The 19,047-nt window shown below is 38.1% G+C and overlaps 1 protein-coding gene across 1 annotated transcript; it reads right to left on the bottom strand.

Annotated features, from left to right (window-relative positions):
* Positions 1–16,280: 16,280 nt before the first annotated feature.
* LOC141718423 (protein FAR1-RELATED SEQUENCE 5-like) lies at positions 16,281–18,419 on the bottom strand. Its single transcript, XM_074520802.1, has one exon. It carries the CDS (start codon positions 18,417–18,419, stop codon positions 16,281–16,283), a length of 2,139 nt encoding a protein of 712 aa, XP_074376903.1.
* Positions 18,420–19,047: the final 628 nt, after the last annotated feature.

The following is a 19,047-nucleotide window of genomic DNA, read 5'->3' as shown; positions in this document are numbered from 1 at the left end:
AATGTCAACAAAATAAGAATGAGCATCCAAGATTATAACTTAGAACAAACAATCATAAGAATAAACTAGATCTTCTTCGCCTTCATTGAATTTGTGATATAGGTCTTCTTGTCGTCTTCTCCTTAAGCTCTGTTACGTCTCGTTATGAAAAATGACCTTAAGTTATCATTATATAGCAGCCCTGATTAGCAGAAAAGTCCAGAAATCAATCTTCTATTCAAAATAGGATTCTTGAAACCCGACCTAGCGCGGCCACGCGCTACACCAGTGCCGGCGCACTAACATTTTGTTCACCCGGCGTGGCCGCGTGCTAGCACAGCGCGGGCGCGCTGACCTTCTGGAGAAAATTCTTCTGCTTGTTTTTCTGGCTGGTTTGAGATGGCGATCCACGAGCTAACTTCCTGGACACATTCCTAACACCAATTTAGCACCAAAATAATGTTAAATCACCTTGATCCCTGTTATATGTCTACAATGCAAAAACACTATAAAACACATCAAAACATAAATAACTTGAGTACAAAACGCCAATCCAGGCCTTTATAGAGCATTCTAAGTGGACAAAAATGACACTTAACATTGACTGAAAAAGACAAAGTGAATAACAACAAAAGGGGTGAGCCATAATTTGCTCAACAAGTCCATAATCTATATATATACAGTAATATAAGAAAGCTAAATTAACCGGTACTCTGATTGTATCTATAACTATGTATTTCTGCAAAGGAGAATGAAGGCCACTATCGGCGATTATCAATAAACTAGACTTGACATAATTTCGTACCCATATCCTGCTGATCAGTCAGGATACAAGGAAAATCTATACCTCTTTGTATAGTCCATTCGGGTACCCAGGCTCTACGGACCAAAATAGGAGTTCGGTAACTTCCCAGCCCATAGGATCAAGTGTGTACCTGATCCTCACAATCACCATCCAGTCCACAAATGAGCAACCGGAATAATCGGTATGCTTTGATGTATTTCAATATCAGAATATATTAGATATATATAATGTGTAATCCATTGGAATATAAATAGAGTATTCAGTGAATCAAGATAAATCAGGAATCGAAGTGAAATACAAACAAAAGAACAGTAATTATGTATCAGTGTATGTGAATAGGAATTATCAGTGTTTACGGAATTTAAGAGGTTAAGTAGAAGAAAACAATTCACTATTCTGAGTTTAGAATAGGGGAAAAACTTGCCTGTTACGCGATTTACCGCAAATATATCACAGTTTTCTAACACTGGCTGGATCCGCCTTGTTGGCTTCGTATCTATCAAAGAAAGATACTCATTTAGTCGACTCGTATCTTAATCGTGTCTCAAACCGACTTCATGTAGCACTTATCGTCTACTCGTACGATTATAACTGACTCGTATAATAATTAATAACAATTAGGACTCGACTAACCACATAATTCACATAGCACGTAAGTCACATAGTCATTCTACGTTTAAAAATATTTTTAGAATTGAAATCGGATCAATATTCGCATTACCGAACAAGATCTGGCTTGTTTCCTAATTTTAGGAATTTATTGGACTCGTCTCTATTATTAATAGGGTCTATAAGTAAATAAATATCGAAATCCGGCTCGATTCCGGAAGAAATTAAGATTTTAAACTATTTTTATTGAAAATAGATCATTTTTCTAACTCTAAGGGCTTTCGTTTCATTTAAGTCGGATAAATATTTTAATTATTATTAAATAAATAGGGATAAATCAATTTATTATTCAATATAATCAATTATTCAAATTAATTGAACCTCAAATGTATTTTCAAATAATTATTTGGGAAAAATCAAAATTAAAAATGATTTTTTCATTTTTTTTGGAAATTAAATTGAATTATAATAAATTATTAAAAATAAATTGATTAATTATCTAAATATTTTATCATTTTTAAATAATTAATAATTAGTAAATAAATAAAAAATAAAAAAATTCGAATTTTAGAAAATATTTCAGATTTATTTATAGATAAATCAATTAATTAATTAATCAATTTATTTAAATAAATAAAACTGATTTTTATAATTTATAAAAAAACCCAGAAACATTTGTCACAAAATGGATTTCTGTCAGAATGGATCAAAATCGGGTCGTTTAAACGGGTCAAACGGGTCATGAAGAACATGACCGAAATCTGCCAAAATCCGGCGACCAAACCAGATTCCGGCAACCCGTTTTCAGGCCAAAATTACTATCGTTTGGTCTGATTTTCTCAGGGTTTCAGTTCCAAACAACTCTGGAAATCTAACTCCGGCCAAAACTGACCAGAATCATCCCTGTATCAACTTCTCCGGCCAAATTGAACCAAACTCCGACCAACTATCGATTTCACTCATCTATACAGGAAACTTTGATTTTAATAGCTCAAATAAAAGCTTATTCAGTATACAATCGAAGCCCTAACATCTAACAAACCAAAAATCATTCAAACTCAAAAACGTATATATCAAAAATTCACATAAACCCTAATAATCGAATTTGATCATATAGGAATCGTTTGATGAAATTGAAGATATAAATCGACTATACACATCACAGAGAAGCTATATTAACCATCAAATCAATTTAATAACCCTAGAATCAAAAAGTCCTAATTCGAACATAAACCGAATGAACAGATCAAAACTTTCGATTTGAGTATTTACACGACTGTATTTGATGCCGGAAATCGATCAAAATCAGTGCTAGATTGTCAACCCGAAATCAAAACCCGACCCGTTCTTCAGAGAATTTTCAGAATTTTTAATAATTTAATTATAACAAATTAATAAAAGTAAGGCTATTTATAGTAGTAAAAAAATACTCCTAATTAAAAATAAAGCCCTAATTTTACATCTACTAAAATTAATTGGCACTTAATTAGTAATTTTTTAGTATTAATTTTTAAATTTTAAATATTAAATATATACAATATATATGCCAAAATTTCCCAAAAATTGTGAATTATTAAAAAATACCAAGAAATGGAATAATTGAAAGTCCCATAATTTTATAAAAATATGATTTTTGTGGGGTTTTTGACACCCAAAGGGGCTCCGAAAAGTTATTTTTCGCGAAACGAGAAAATTTCTAGAATAACTGGATATTCTGAATAACGATGTGGTACAAGCCATATTAGTCAAAATAAGGCCAATTATTTTAATTGATATATCATCTATTAAAACAAGATATGGGCCATAAAACTTTGATACAAAAACATTTAACACAAAATAAAATACCCGATACATACCCGAAAAATACCCTGATGACACAGAACACATGTAGCACATAACAACCAGGTTTTTATGACTAAATACACTTAATGACATAATAAAACACATAATTCATCTTTATTATGATATAATACAATCGTAATTTCCCAGTCGTTACATCTATGGGCGCACCTTAAACTGAAAGGGTCATCATAGGAGGGCGTGCTCGAAGGGAAGGCGCGACCAGTAAAAGACTAGCTCTATGATCTTCAAGTAATTAATAATCTTTGATGCAAGGAGGACATGCCTTGTTGGTGAGAGTGATCCTTCGACCGATGACACAATACCATCCCATATTTGATTTCTTGCTTCTTTCCAAATCGTAACTCCAGACCGTTAATCTCGTCTTTTCCACAAATAGTGGGATTTATTTATTCAAATCAAAGTTAAAACTTCTACAATCTTATACAATCACCTATTTTTTAGGGTACGCCTATTAAAGAGGCAGTGTCTTCATCAACAAAATTAACATTCTTAGAGGGCGCGTCCTCTTTAAGAGGAGCGTCCTCCTTGACAAAAGTAACATCCTTGGAGGGCGTGTCCTCTGTAAGAGGAGCGTCTACCTCGATAAAGTTTTCATTCTTCGAGGGCGTGTCTTCTGTAAGAAAAGCGTCCACCTCCACAAGGAGAATCATCATTGGAAGAAGCGTCCTATGTAAGAGGAGCGTCCACCTCGACAAGGAGAATCATTCTAGGAGGGTGTGCCCTCTGTAAGAGGAGCATCTACCTCGACAAGGTGATTCGTCCTTGGAGGGCGCGTCTTCTATAAGAGGAGCATCTACCTCGACAAGGGTATTTATCCTTGGAGAGTGCGTCCTCTGTATGAGGCGCGTACACCTTGACAAAGTAACATCGTTAGAGGGCGCGTCCTCTATAAGAGGTGCGTCCACCTTGACAAAGTAACATCCTTGGAGGGCGCGTCCTTTATAAGAGGAGCATCTACCTTAGCAAGAGTTTTCATCCCTGGAGGGCACGTCCTTTGTATGAGGCGTATCTACCTCGATAAGGGAAATCATTCTTAGAGGGAGCTTCCTCTGTAAGAGGCGCGTCTACCTCGACAAGGTAACATCCTTAGAGGGCGTGTCCTCTCTAAGAGGAGCGTCTTATCTCGACAAGGTCTTCACCCTTGGAGGGCGCGTCCTCTCTAAGAGGAGCGGCTTATCTCGACAAGGTCTTAATCTTAAGAGGGTGTGTCCTCTTTAAAAGGAGCGGCTTATCTCGACAAGGTCGTCATCCTTGGAGGGCGCGTCTTCTCTAAGAGGAGCGAATTATCTCGACAAGGTCTTTTACATAATTTTCTTTTAAAAAACCAAATCAAAGACCAATATTCTTAGAATGCTTCTATCTTCAACGAAACTGAAGGTATGCAGAAACTATCTCATGTAGAAACATCTCTTAGCGAGGCATCTCACGAAGTGGCATCCAATAAAGGGCATCTCACTCTTAGAGACATTTTCTTGAAGTTGAGCGTTTTCTTAAGCGTGGGTGTTTTCCTGACCTTGAACATCTTCCTGATTTTTAGGAAAATCCATATATCTTACTCACATTGCAATATGTAACACCACAGAACTAATGAGAGGTGACCTACCCCCCGAGCGTGCGCCCTGTCAAAAGTACTTTGTAGCCTTATCTTCCTCATCTGTTTTTAATGCAACTACCATATTTTCTGTTTTCTAAAAATAACCAGATGACCTTGGTAATCATATCGAAAGAAGAAGCCTTAATATATGAGACAGATATGCACAAGGCGCGTCCTGAAAACCCACTCAGATTATTGAGGATGTGAGGGCGCGTACACTGAAACTAAACTTTCAAAATATTAGGAAGATCATTGTACTTTATTTGCTTCTTTCTAAATCATGTCTGTAATGTAGAGGAAGATGACATGGATATTTCAATGACGGCGCGCTTTAAGAGAGATAGCCTTGGATAGTTTACTTATAACTGTTGAGGATATAATATTATATCCTTAGATGGAGGAGCTCATTCATGTCCTAGAGCCTCACCTTGACAGTCAAGGGGCGCATCCTAGAATTCATGGTACCTCTACTCAGATAGCTTCTTTTCTTCTAAAGTTCTAATATTAAGATTCTCCTTGTAATTAATAAAGTTCACCTCACCATCAATATTTTTATGAGGGCGTGCCTTTAGGAAATGGCGCATCTTGAAAGATGAGAAATTGGTTCTAGTCGAGCCATTCTTCAAGTACTAACTATAACTCATCTGATCATCAAGACATCTTAATTGAAAACTTCCATAGACTTTTTCTTCTGAGGGTGCCCCTTAGGAGGGAAACTCTCCACTGAATGTCTCACATGTAGAGGGCATGCGTTAATAGATTATGATACAGTGCTTGGTAACTCATGAGATTTTTTTCAGATGATATTTCCTACATGCAAGAAACACAATTAATATGGAACTTGGAATGTTACCTGAAGGACACATCCTAGTGGGACGAACGCGTCCAGTCAGTGAATTCTCCTTAAATTTGTTGAAAGTCGTCTGGGCCCCAAATTTATTAATCAAGGCGCGTCCTAAGAATTTGTGGGGATTTCCTCCGTGCCAAGTCTCTTTCACAATCTTCTTCCCGCACAAGTCCCATAAACAAGTAACGGAAAATACAACAAAACTAGTTGAGTGTTACCTCAAGGGCTCGTCTTAAAGGCGATGACTAGCTCATGGTAGTAGTGCCTTCTTCTTGGATTGTTCTCCTCCCAATTATCCTCATATTTGCTCCTGGTTTCTGAACTAAATATTATTCTTAAATCTTCTAATTAAAATAGGATTCTTCAGTCTTCTTGTTGAAATAGGATTCTCCAATCTTCTAAATCGAATAGGATTTTTCTAATCTTCTAAACCAAATAGGTTTCTTGCAATTTTCTGAACCAAATAGGTTTCTTCCAATCTTCTAAACCAAATAGGTTTCTTGCAATTTTCTGAACCAAATATATTTCTTCCAATCTTCTAAACCAAATAGGTTTCTTCAATTTTCCAAACCAAATAGGATTTTTTGGTAAAAATTCGCAGCTGCTGTCTTCCTTTGTTTCCGGACCGTTCAACTAGGATTCTCATAACCATATCATATTTGAATTAAATAGAATTCAATAAGCTTCGTGTAGGCTGTAAGATCGTCCAAATATGACTTACGGAACTCAAGATAGGGCCCAAACAGTAAATCGCTTAACCCACCAAATCCGAATTTTCATCCAACTTCGCTTCTTCGTGGCTATGGCTATAAAATTCAACTCCCATGTCTGAAAATCAACATCCATGGATCTCCCTCACGGTCGCGGATACTACATTCAAATCTCCTTCGACCCCCTGGAGGAAAATAGTTATTCACGGATCTCTATCGTGGCCGTTGTTTGCAACCTCCTCCGTGGCTACCCTTCAATTCTTGTGTTAAAGAACCTTCATCGTGATGAGACATCTCTTCCTCCTGAGAATATGATCTTGATCATCCCCTCCTTCTAGGGCCAATTTATTGACAGAAGAATTTGGTAACAACAAAATTTGAGTTTCGTCGCCGGAATCAAGATCTATGATGGTAGTTTTTCACCTCCAAAGTGAGCGGAGTATGGTGGTTGTGATGAATTGAGGGCTGAGTTTGCTTAGGGTTGGTGGTGGCTCCTTAAGGCTCTCACTTCCGACCCCTTGCAGTTTGCCTACGTATCTCTATTTATAGGGAATCAAGCCAACGTAGTTCTTGGGAAACAAGAAATCTAATGGGCTTAGACTTCTTATTCCTAGGCCCGGAAGAAGTCCTTCCAGTATCCATCTTCTCCTAGCTTTAGGAATGTCCAACTATGAGGCCCAACCGCGAAGGCCCAATGCTAATTTGTAATCGCAGGACTTCACGGATAATGCATCTCCCTGCGCAAGGATAACATTGCGTTATAGCTATCTCCCTTGAGTTACGAACACAGGTATAGTCACGGTTCACCCCAAATGCCAGACGCGTCCCTGACCCCCGAATGAGGATAACCCACCAGATAGCAGGACAGGTGATCCCAAGCTCTTGGGTGCAAAGTGCAGGATGACTCCAAAGTTCTCCAACGAGAACACCCGTTGAATACAAGAACAGAGCTCCCAAAACACACACCAATGATAACCCCACATCCCCAACGAGGACACCTGTTGAATATAGGAGGCCTTCAATCATCAAGCATACCCCTGCAGGCCTTCAAGCTTTTCACGGAAATACCCTTCCTTGACCAACTCAAGCAGGTAATTCTTCAAAGAGTACCTACAATAAATATATTAGTGAAAATAATCCTCTATTTCTCCTTCCATGCTTGTCTTGTCCTGAACTTGTCCTCGTTTTCCTTGTCCTATGTAAGATGACAAGCCCAACTATCCAAATGAATCCAAAAGTATGCATCTTCCTAGACGAGGACGCGTCCTCACCCTGTGGAATGCACACATTCTTCCTTGTATTATAATCCAAATACATAGATAATCTATATCCCGCATTTCATCTAATGAGAGCGTGTCCAACTCTGGGGCACGTCCTCACGCTACGGGGTGCACCCATTCCATCTTACTTTCAAATGACTCATTTCACCCAATATTGGGCGCGTTCTACCGTAAGGGTGCGTCCTCCCCCGTGCGTTACAGCCTAAAACCTAATTTTTTATCCTTTTGCCCCAATTCAATTTCAATTGACCCGTATTTGACCCGAGATGATCTAATACCCAATTTTGACTATAACACAGACTGTGTATATATATAACATGTGACTAGCCTAACACAATCAAATTTACATTGCATCTCTGGATATCTAAATACTTCATTGTGTATCTATATGTTTGATGTTATCTGCATCTTACCTCACACCTACCAGAATTCTAGCAAGCCTTTCTTTGCAATAGTATAAGCAAATTTTGCAATTTTAAAGTATTAAATAAGCGCAAGTTATATTAGTTTCAAGAAAAGCACACTTGGTATTAAACTGTGTCATCCCAAAGAAGTAAAAGCCGAAATTATCTACTAATCTATTCCACTCCAGAATAAAATTGGAACTGGGGATTTAAAATAGTCTGATGTTTCTACAAATAATGGTGGAATCAATAAACCATTATTCTTGATATATTCACACCGCGGACAATTTTTCAAAACAAAGCAGATTAAGTTTTTTGAGAGATTCAGGATCTCTAACTCATACATTTGCATCTAGGATGCATTAAACTTCCACCCGTTACTTTAGTAAAGTGATCCTAAACATCGTAGATCCTCACTGGTTTCTTCTTCTTTGTGAGTGGTTCATTGTCAGCTTCCTTTTTAGGTGATTTAAGCTTAATGGGAGTGGTGTCCGGGGTGTCATTTGGAATAGCATTTGGACTGGGATTTGGAGTATTTGAGGCGGGATATGGAGACATGTTTGGGGTGGGATTTGGGTTAGTAACATCACTCTTCTCAGTCACAAGTGGAAAGACATATTGGTCCATCTTCTGCCAATTACACATAAAGAAAGTAAACACTTCAGTCACAAACTCAATCGTATTCAAACGAGTTAGTATACAATATCACTTGCACGTCCTGTTACTGCATAACAATTAACACAGGGACAAAAAGAAACACATACATAAAATAAAACCAAAACAACGACAAAAAGTAAATGCTATGAGGTATGAGCAAAAGATATCAAACACTTTATCAAACAATTTATCAAACAACTTCAGTGCATAATTTAAAGAACTAACACAGCGACAAAAATAAACACATACATAGACAATTAATCATATATAAACATAAACTTGCATACATATACGTCTATAAAAAATCTAATCAAAAAGTACATACTAAACAAAATCGATATATTTGTGTACTTGTATTTGTGTATGCGTATGTACTTACTGTGAAGGATAAATAAAGAAAGAAAAGATTTGTACTTACTTGTGTCTACTGTCTAGTGAATCTTGGAGTCTGGAGGTGGAGCTGGTGTTTGGTGTGGAGTTTAGAATTGGGGTTGGGAGCTTGGGGTTGCGGCTAATTTAATTTAGGGTTAGAGAATGCAGCGAAGAATTAATTGGGTTGGAGTCTTGGAGAAATAATTGGGTTGGACTTGAAGTTCATTAATCAGTATGGCCCAGGTCCATCAGTGTTTATAATTTGTATAACATTCTGTAATGACACTTACTGGATTACACCAGGTTGGGTTGGGTTGGCCCAATAAGATTTAAAACCATACCCAACCCAATATAGCCGGTTTGATGTCAATTTAACCCATTTAAATTACGGTTTAAAATTTTCGGGTTGGGTTGGCCGAAAACAGGGCCGGTTTGGGTTGGGTTAAACGGGTTGGGCGACCCATGTACACCCCTATCATGACATATAGTCGAATACTCAACCGCCCACAAATTCTTACTTGAAATAAATCCTCATGAACGATAGGGATATCGAGTACTAACCTTTAGCAACAAGGATGTAATCTAAAATTGTAGCCTACTGTATAAACTTTTCCTCACAATAACTGGTTCAAGGTTAGATGCTGAATCAAGACATGATTGTTGAGTAATAAAAATTTAGTAATTACCTTGTAAATACTATAAAATAAATTAATTAATTTCAGTTGCAACTCGGGCAATCAATTAACGCCACAGAGCTTCCATCTTCGCAACAACTTTAAAATGGTGTCTGTAGTTGTCAATATCTCAATCAACAAAGATTCCTACTTCCAGTTACACGAATTGTAAATCCGGAAACAATCTTAAGTATCACTACTTTCATAAATAAAATCCCATGTTCTTAAACTACACAATGTTATATATAGAAGCATATGAGCAAGATTAGACAAAGAACATAGAAAATGGAGTAAAGGTGTGGCTGCCCATTATTAGCATCAAAAACTTGAAGTGGTTAATTGAACTCTAAAAGATTAGGGGGGCCGGTCTACAACAAACATTTGTTGTAGTTGTAGACCGGTATACAACAAACAGTTTCTCCACCGTTGGATGGTGGATCTAACGGTTGGTAATTAAAACAGCAGCAAAGGGACCGCGGAAATTTTCAGCGGTCCGTGGTAATTACCAAAATACCCTCCGCACGGACCGCGGAAATTTTCAGCGATTGGTAGCGTTTTTTGTTTAACTAATTCTTGACAAACACAGTCTCTCTCAAACCTATATACATAAACACACTGCCGCAGCCTGCAAACACAAACACAAACACACAGCCAGCAGACCCACCACAAGCAACAATCACAGCAACCCAACCTTAAATCATTCTCCTTTTCCGTTATTAAGGTATATAATCGATTCTTTTATGTTCTTTACAGTTTTATTGATATAAACTTATATTTTTCTTTTGTTGTAGATCTTATTTTGTGTATAAAATTCAAATGTTAGGGTTAAATAATGTAAGAATTAACATATGAATCGTACTATGATTAAATTCAAATTTTTAGAATTTCTAGGGTTCATAATTTGGACATGATTTAATTCGATTTTTAGGATAAATTAGTGTTAATTTAGAATTAATTTAGTGTATTAAATTCGAATTTTTAATGTTAATTCGAATTTACAATTTCCATTCGAAATTTTAATAATCGAATTTATTATTTTAATTCAAATTTACAATTTTAATTCGAATTTTTAATATCCTTGTGGAATTAAAATTAGTGTTAATTTAGAATTAATTTAGTGTATTAAATTCGAATTTTTAATTTTAATTCGAATATTAGTGTTAATTCGAATATTTTGGAATAAATTTAGGATATTTTGGAATAAATTTAGGATAAATTCGTGACAATTTATGAATAAATTTAGAATTATTCGTGATATTTTTAGTGCTAAATAGTAAAATCCATATTTTAGGATAATATTTAGGATAATGCGAATTATTAACCCTTATTTTATTTATAAATCGAATTTTAGTGTTACAATACAATTTTAGTGATAATTCGAATATGTAGGATTAATTTTAGGATTATTCGTGATAATTTTAGTGCTAAATAGTAAATTCGAAATTTTAGGATAATTTGTAGGATGAATCGAATTATTAACCCACCCTTAATTTATTTATACTTCGAATTTTAATTTAATTTATATATAATTCGAATTTGTAATGATAAATTTAGTGTTAAATTCGAGTTATGTTAGTGTAAAAGTATGGATGCAATTAACATATAATTTTGTTGCAAATAATGGGTAGTTATTTCGAATGTATTGTGAACTTGGTGTTTATATATGTGGTGATTGTTTTTATTGTGTACGTTGTGGTGTTTTTATTGTGGTGATTGATGAATTTTGTTGGCAATATTTTCAGGTATGGATAATTTTGATGATTTCGGGAATATGTTGCCGGGTCCTAACGGGCATAATATTATTTGGGATAATCGGTATCACGTCAGTGAGGATGTTTGGGATGGTGCAGGGAGAGATGAGTTGCAGAGCTATTCGAGGAACAAGTCATTGCACTTGTGGAAGTTAAGGAGACCACAGCGGGAATTGCTACACATGCTTGGGTTTGGGATTTTTGCAGACCCTGCTGTTGTCTTGGCTACTGACACTCGGTTGATATCTGCTTTGGTGGAGCGTTGGAGACTTGAGACCAACACTTTTTTCACGAGGCAGGAGGAGATGACTGTTACATCGGAGGATGTAGGGTTTATTTTAGGGGTGCCAGTTTAGGGGGATGCGCTGACTTGTGGGGTGATAGAGAACAAGGCGGCGTATTTTTCTAATAATTGGTTTGAGCCTTTGACCGAGGAGGAGGTGAAGGAGGCTTTGTATCGGAATAACATCAAGATGGGGTGGTTGTTTGAGAGATATGGTGCATAGAAGCCTGAGAAGCACAATATGAGGGCCACGGTTGTACATACCAAGGCGTATCTGCTATTCATTATGGGTTGTATCCTCTTCCCCAGCATCAACCGCTCTTTTGTTCATGTTCGGTATATGCACCCATTGATTAATATGCGGGAGATTCCTTATTATGCTTGGGGTGCAGCTATGTTAGCTCATATATACCGGGGTTTGGAGATTGCTGCAAGGAAGGGCAGCAAGAGCATTGCTTGTTGTGTCTGGGTGTTACAGGTTTGGTCTTACGAGAGATTTCCTCGTATTGGCGTGCCTTTACGATCTCCCGGTCAGGAGGATTATCCGGTTGCTGAGGGATGGGCCTATGCTAGTGATACTCATGTCGGGGTTTCGAAGAAGCGCAGGATGTCAGGCCCTCACCACAGCTTACCGTTCTATATGGGTGAGTTTGATGGTGTTGCTGGTGATGAGGTGGTCTGGAGGCCGTATGCTAGGTTCGAGGATGTTATGGACAGCGAGATGATACAGGCACAGTTAGCTGGGTGCGGTCGAGTTCCCCTTGTATGTTACGACGTGGTCGAGTGGTAGCATCCGGACAGGGTGTCGAGACAGTTTGGTTCTAGTCCCCAGATTCCACGGGCACCGGTGAACATGGTTGGTTACAGGGGGGCTAAGGATGCCATGTTTGCAGGGGAGGATTGGCTGGTGCGGTGGTTTATTGATATTGGCAAATGGGCCAGGTTCTGTTCAGATTTGGATGGCCTTGTTGATGACTCGGTAGACATAGCTTCGAAGGCTGATTACATGGCATGGTATGCTGATATATCTCGTATGCGCATAGGGAAGCCCGATCCACAGCCTCACCAGCAGTACATGACGAGGGAGTTGTATGATAGCCTCGAGGGCTATGAAGTTGTAAGTGTTTTACAAATATGCATATTTCACATTACACCCCCACACACTACAAAATTTGCATTCACACGTATTTCATCTTGATGATATGATATCCTTGTGGAATTAATGAAAAAATGTTTGCTTGTTTTTGTTTGTAGATGGTTTCCGGGCTTAATATGTTGAAGCAGCTGGATGCTAGGATTCCTCCTGAGTTTGTGGAGGAGTTTGGGAGGATTTCTGCTACCTTCCTCACACCATTCTCTCGGTTGATGAAGAAGATCAAAGGACCCGCCTACAGACCTCCCACATTTCAGAACATAAAATCAGATTTCATTGCACCTTTGGCTGACGATTTTGACATTCCAGCCATTCTTGCCCAGGATGTCGTTGACATGACACAGCCATCCCAGCATGTGTCTCAGCCACCCCAGGCTATTGCCTCATCTAGTAGGCCCACGAAGCTTGCATCCCGCAGGATGAAAGAAGAGAAGTGGAGTATCACTAAGAGTCTCAGCATGATAAAGAAGAATGCTATATATTCAGATTGGGGATGGGGCTTTGGGATGGCACCGAGGAATCCCGGTGGTCTTAGTGTTCAGGACTATCACGTCCATGCATCAGCTATGCAGAGTCTGGCTCCAGGAACATGAATTGATGACAGGATCATATACACTTATATGGTATTGTTCGTTGTCTAATATATTTTAGTTTTTGCATTTATTTTACTTGTTGCATTAATTTTACTTGTTGCATTTATTTTACTTGTTGCATTCATATATACTTGCAGGGATTGCTAAGGACTCGGGAGGAGGAGATTCACACTGGAGGTATATGGGAGAGGAAACCCGTCTATTATTTCATGGATCCCTACTTCACGGTTCTTGGGAAAGGACATGTGAAGAAAATCAGAAAAGCATCGAGGGTCGGTGGAGATACATTGCAGAGGCCATGGAATAAAGCATTATGTAGCTTTACCGGGTTTTCCAGTGCTACTGTTGGTCCTTCCGTTCTCGAGGCGGACTACATATTCATCCCATGTTGTGTCGAAGATGTGCATTGGGTTTTGTTCATGTTCGGTACTAGACGATTTGAAGGTCTTATCATAGATTCAATGAATGACGAGCCGGATTATCGTGAGGATATACGAGTGGTGGTATGTTCCTCTACTATTACTGTCTTCTATATAGTCCTTACCAATTATATATTATATTCATTCTCGGATCATAATTTTATTGCAGTCATGGTTGTTGCCGAGGCTATTGCATATGGTACACCCAGTCGAGGGGCTTGACCCTACTTCAGCCGAGGTCCTAGCTCTACCGTCCAGGCCAAAGCAACGAAACTCTAATGATTGTGGTGTTTATGTGATGAAGTACATGGACTACTTCACACAAGGATATGACTTAGCCGAGGTACCGAATTGGTCGCAGGAGGGGGTGGATACCTTTAGGTATAGGATAGCTAGGGAGCTTCAGCTAGGGAAGGCAAGGGGGATTCCCAGGATTCGTATGCGTAGGCGTCACGAAGCTTCGTAGTTGAATTTCATTTGATTTTAGGTTGTCGGATTATATAGTTGGATTTCGTTTCATTTTAGGTTGTCGGATTATGTAGTTGCATTTCTTTTGATTTTATATTGTCGGTTTACGTACTTTGATATCATTTGATTTTATATTGTCGGTTTTATTTGATTTTATTTTGGTGGATTTTGTGGATTTTGGATTGTTTTGGATTTTGGAGGATTATTTTGGTGAATTATGCTTGATTTCGGAGGATTATAGGTGTGTGGGATTTTTGTTGCCAATTTTGGTGAATTTGGTGGATTATAGGTGGTAAATTATGCGGGATTTTGTTGGCAATTTTTGTGGATTATAGGTGGTGAATTTCTGTATACAGTCTGCATTACAAAAAAATTCCTGCCCAGCCGCGGAAATTTTCTGCAGTCCCTCTTTAGCCCAACCGCGGAAAATTTCCGCGGTCCGTCCCTTTGGTTTTTTTCCAGAAAACAGAGCAGAAACAGAGGCATGCATGCAAACCTTCTGGTGAAATTGCTTATTTTTTGGAAGTTAGTCCTAAACTAACTTCCACTAATCCAAACCACTCTCAAAAGTCTTAAAATATGGTAATGAGTGATTTTCAATTTTTTTTTTCATTTTTTACGTTAAATTAAAAATTCCTTAAAAAAGTCAACAAAAGTCAACGGTTGTCCAAATATTGAAAAAAACCTTTCAATACATTTCATAACAATTTGTAATGTATAGTTCGACTTGTAAATTTTACTTTTCAATCTCAAATTTTTAGGTACACTTTCAATCTCAAATTTCATACTTTAATTCATAGAAAATTCATATAAATTTATATAAAATTCAATAAAAATACATAGATTCGAATGAAAATTACACGATCAATACAGTCCACTAAATTTTATGAAATATACTGGTCCTAACCAAAAATACCTAGTATATTAGAAAAACCACCGGATAACCGGTGTTGAGCAACTCCTTGCGTAGTATCCACGAAGCATGCAATATGGTAGAGAACAAGTACACAACCATCACGGATATGGCCTTCCGTAAGTTTCCAAGGGTAAGGGTTGGAGTCGTTCCAAATGGTAATGGGAATCGTATTCGAGCCATCGTAGAGACGAAATCTTGCAAAACATGTCCCGCGTTCCCTCTCCGTCCCTCCCGTTAGGTGTGAAACCCAACCCTTCACATATTCGATGCGTATTTGGTCCATATTATAACCCTCACGAGGCCTCAAGTTTACAATATCGGCAATCCGATCACATTTAACAAGCTTACCGCCATTCCATCCGGATTTTTTCCATTTTCCATCGGGCGTGTTGTTGCCCAAATTCAAGATCGGAAGGAAGTACGGATCCGGATGAGAGTTCACCAATCTCCATGGTTCAGTACCCTCCATCCAATTGCATGCCTCGATCCAATTTTTGGCCCTATAAGCCTCCTCATCGGGTGGGTACAAGTCCGTTTCCTCTTCCTCCACATGGGGCGGCTCGTCATTGTCCACAAGGGGCATCAACTCGGCACATACATCTTCCATCTCACTAAAGGTTGGTGAGACCACATTCTCCTCGTCATTGTCCTCATACCACGAGTCACTTGGTAGGGAGTCCGAGAATGTGTTGCTAACGTGGGAAACCAAATCACAACTATGATCGGAGTTTTTCTCACCACTATACTCGCTAGTCATGTTACCTATCACAATAAAACACAATTATATGACAATAATTGGCAATTATATGACAATAAAACATAACAAAAAAGAAAGCAATGTTAAACACTTATAATTCAAATCCATTTAAAGATTACAACATTCGGTTACAAAATGGTACACCACTAATTATATTGCGATTCTTGAACATTTTTAAGATCTTCTAGTCTACTAGCACACTTCCTTTTATCATGGCCTTCCATTTGACAATAAGTGCACCTTCTTGGCGGCTTCTCCTTTTTACCAATCGATTCTATTGGACTTTTGAAACGAACGTCCTTCTTCCTCCCTTTAGTTTGGGACATCATAGGGTCAAGAATTGTTTCTTCATAAGCACTTGCATTTGGAGCTTGCGAATTGCTTTCGTAAGATTTAATTCCATCAACGCTCATTTTTTCGAAAATTGGTATTTCTCGATTCATCACTACAACGACATAATCATACCGTTCCTTGGATGCAATGCTACTTTGACAAAAACTCATGGTTAACATTGTCATGCTATTAAATCGATCGGTTGAGGTCATCTCATGACTTTGTCCAACATCCAAATTGTAAGGCAACATACCATCAACTCTATTGGCATGCATTGTCCACCTCCAGTTTATGTAATACGGGGGAATTTCTGAAACCCGTTTCTTAGTGAAGACCGCCAATAGGTGTCTACAAGGTAGCCCCGAATGTTCAAGCATTCTACACGTACACATTCCCAAAGAGCTTGCTTTCTCGAATGCCACAAAATAAACATTTCTTCTCGTAGGCTCGGACATGGGCCTATAACAACTATAGTACGTATAAACATCCCCCATTCTCTCCCCTTCTTCACTAGCTCGTCGGTCTTTTTCAACAAAGTATTTTGAAGACTCAACCAATTCATCTTGAAATCTTCTAAACATTTCCTTAGTGTAGATACAAGAAGCATGATACTCCAATGTGGTATGCAATTTCATGGGACGTTTTAGATTAATGGTGACATAATCTTCTTCCTTCTCCCTCATGAATTGCCTTGCCAATGCTTTTTGGGCATTTTCAATGAATTCCTTCAAACCCGTTGCCGAACTCACATACTTATCAAAGAAAGAATTCATCCCCTCACTCCTCGATGTACTATTTTGAAACGCCGAAAATTTGTTTCTAGTATATGCAGGAATCCACTTGTGCTTCAACTCATATAACCCCTTTAACCATTTATGATCTTGCAAGTGATACTTTTCCACAAACGACGCCCATCTAGCTTCAAAAACACATTCGGTGAGAGATTTATAAATGCAATTGTTGAAGTCCGTCTTGAATTCCGGAAAAGCCGAATAATAATGAGCTAATTTCTCTGAGAATTTTTGACTAATGTGCCAAGAACACAATAAATGGGTAGTATTCGGGAGTACAACCGCAATAGCGCTTGCCATGGTTTGATCTTGATCCGTGATTATAGTCAATGGAGGATTATTCCCCACACCTTCAAGCCAAGTACAAAGAATCCACTCAAAAGTCGACGCGTGTTCATCCCGCATCAATGCAAACCCAAAAATTACCGATTGATAATGATGATTGACTCCGGTAAATGGGACAAATGGCATTGCATACCTATTTGTCCGATAAGTGGTATCAAAAGCCATAACATCGCCAAAATTTTGGTAAGCCATTATACATCTCGGATCAATCCATACTAGACACTTCAAGCGATTCTCTTCATCGACTTCGGTCCTAATAAAATATTTAGAACCACTTTTTTCATTCAACCTATGCAACAAGTCCAACCCCGCTTGGGCGTCACTAATCTCAAACCTTTTCTTCCTCTCGTCTCTTAACACATTCCTAACATGTTGAACATTGAAACCAACTTTGTCATTACCTCCATGAATATTACCAATCACATTCATCACTTGACAATTACGAACCCCCGAACCATAAAGCGTTTTTATCAAACTACGGGTCGCGGTGTTGACATGTCTTTCTCGTTGTACCAAATTCATCTTACTAGGGGAAACAAGACCGTGGTTGTGTACCAATTCAAGGCTAGTTACCTCCCTGTGACGTTTTTTCTTTTGATAATTGACATACATCCTCACCTTGCACTCGCTTTTAGGAAGAACCTCTCTACGCCGTTTATTTTGACTACTCTTGGCGACGACACTTTTTCCATAAAGCCTACAAACATATAAACGACCATATATCTCGTTGTCTTTATTACGATGGCTAGCTTGAATTTTAATAGCAAATCCATTTCGTAAAGCATAAGCCCTAAAAAAATGACCGGCCTCATCCATACTTTGAAAAATTTGATTCAAATATGGAACTCCCCCCCACATCAACATTTTCATACAAATTTGCATCCTCTACATTATCATCTTCATCCTCACCCTCAACATTATCACTATCATTTTCAACCTCATTTCCATCACTTTCATCTTCAACATCAACCAAATCGTCATCTAAATTAATAAATTCCTCATTTCTATCTACAAAATCATCATCTTCAATATATACAGGGGTTTTAGGTTCTTCACTACTATTTAAACTATCAAGATGTAAACTACAATCAATAGCCTCTTTTTTTCATTTTGACGTTTATGACGAAACATACGAGCAAATAATTTATTCGCCATGAAAATGTGAAATTTAAGACAAGAAATATACCTTGAATTGACAAAACAACTTGAATTTCTTGATGAAAATGCCCCAAAATCGCCTAAAATGTAAACTTAGAGAGAGTATAATTTTTCTTGAAAATTTTGGTATTTTTTGTGGTGAAATGAGGTGCTGTTGGGATGCTGGGGATAAGGGGACAGCACCCAACCGCGGAAATTTTCCGCGGTCCGTCCAGACCAACCGTGGAAAATTTTAGCGGTCCGGATGCCATCTCACCCGTTAATCCCCCATCCAATGGCTGATAAA

The sequence above is a fragment of the Apium graveolens genome, chromosome 4 (assembly GCF_009905375.1).
Source record: "Apium graveolens cultivar Ventura chromosome 4, ASM990537v1, whole genome shotgun sequence".
Classification (NCBI taxonomy): Eukaryota; Viridiplantae; Streptophyta; class Magnoliopsida; order Apiales; family Apiaceae; genus Apium; species Apium graveolens.
Note: the sequence above shows the minus strand (reverse complement) of the source record. Positions and strands in the feature narration are given on the sequence as shown.

What these genes read in the sequence shown, in the direction of transcription:
- LOC141718423 (XM_074520802.1), bottom strand. Translation starts at nt 18,419, where the DNA reads ATGGATGAGGCCGGTCATTTTTTTAGGGCTTATGCTTTACGAAATGGA.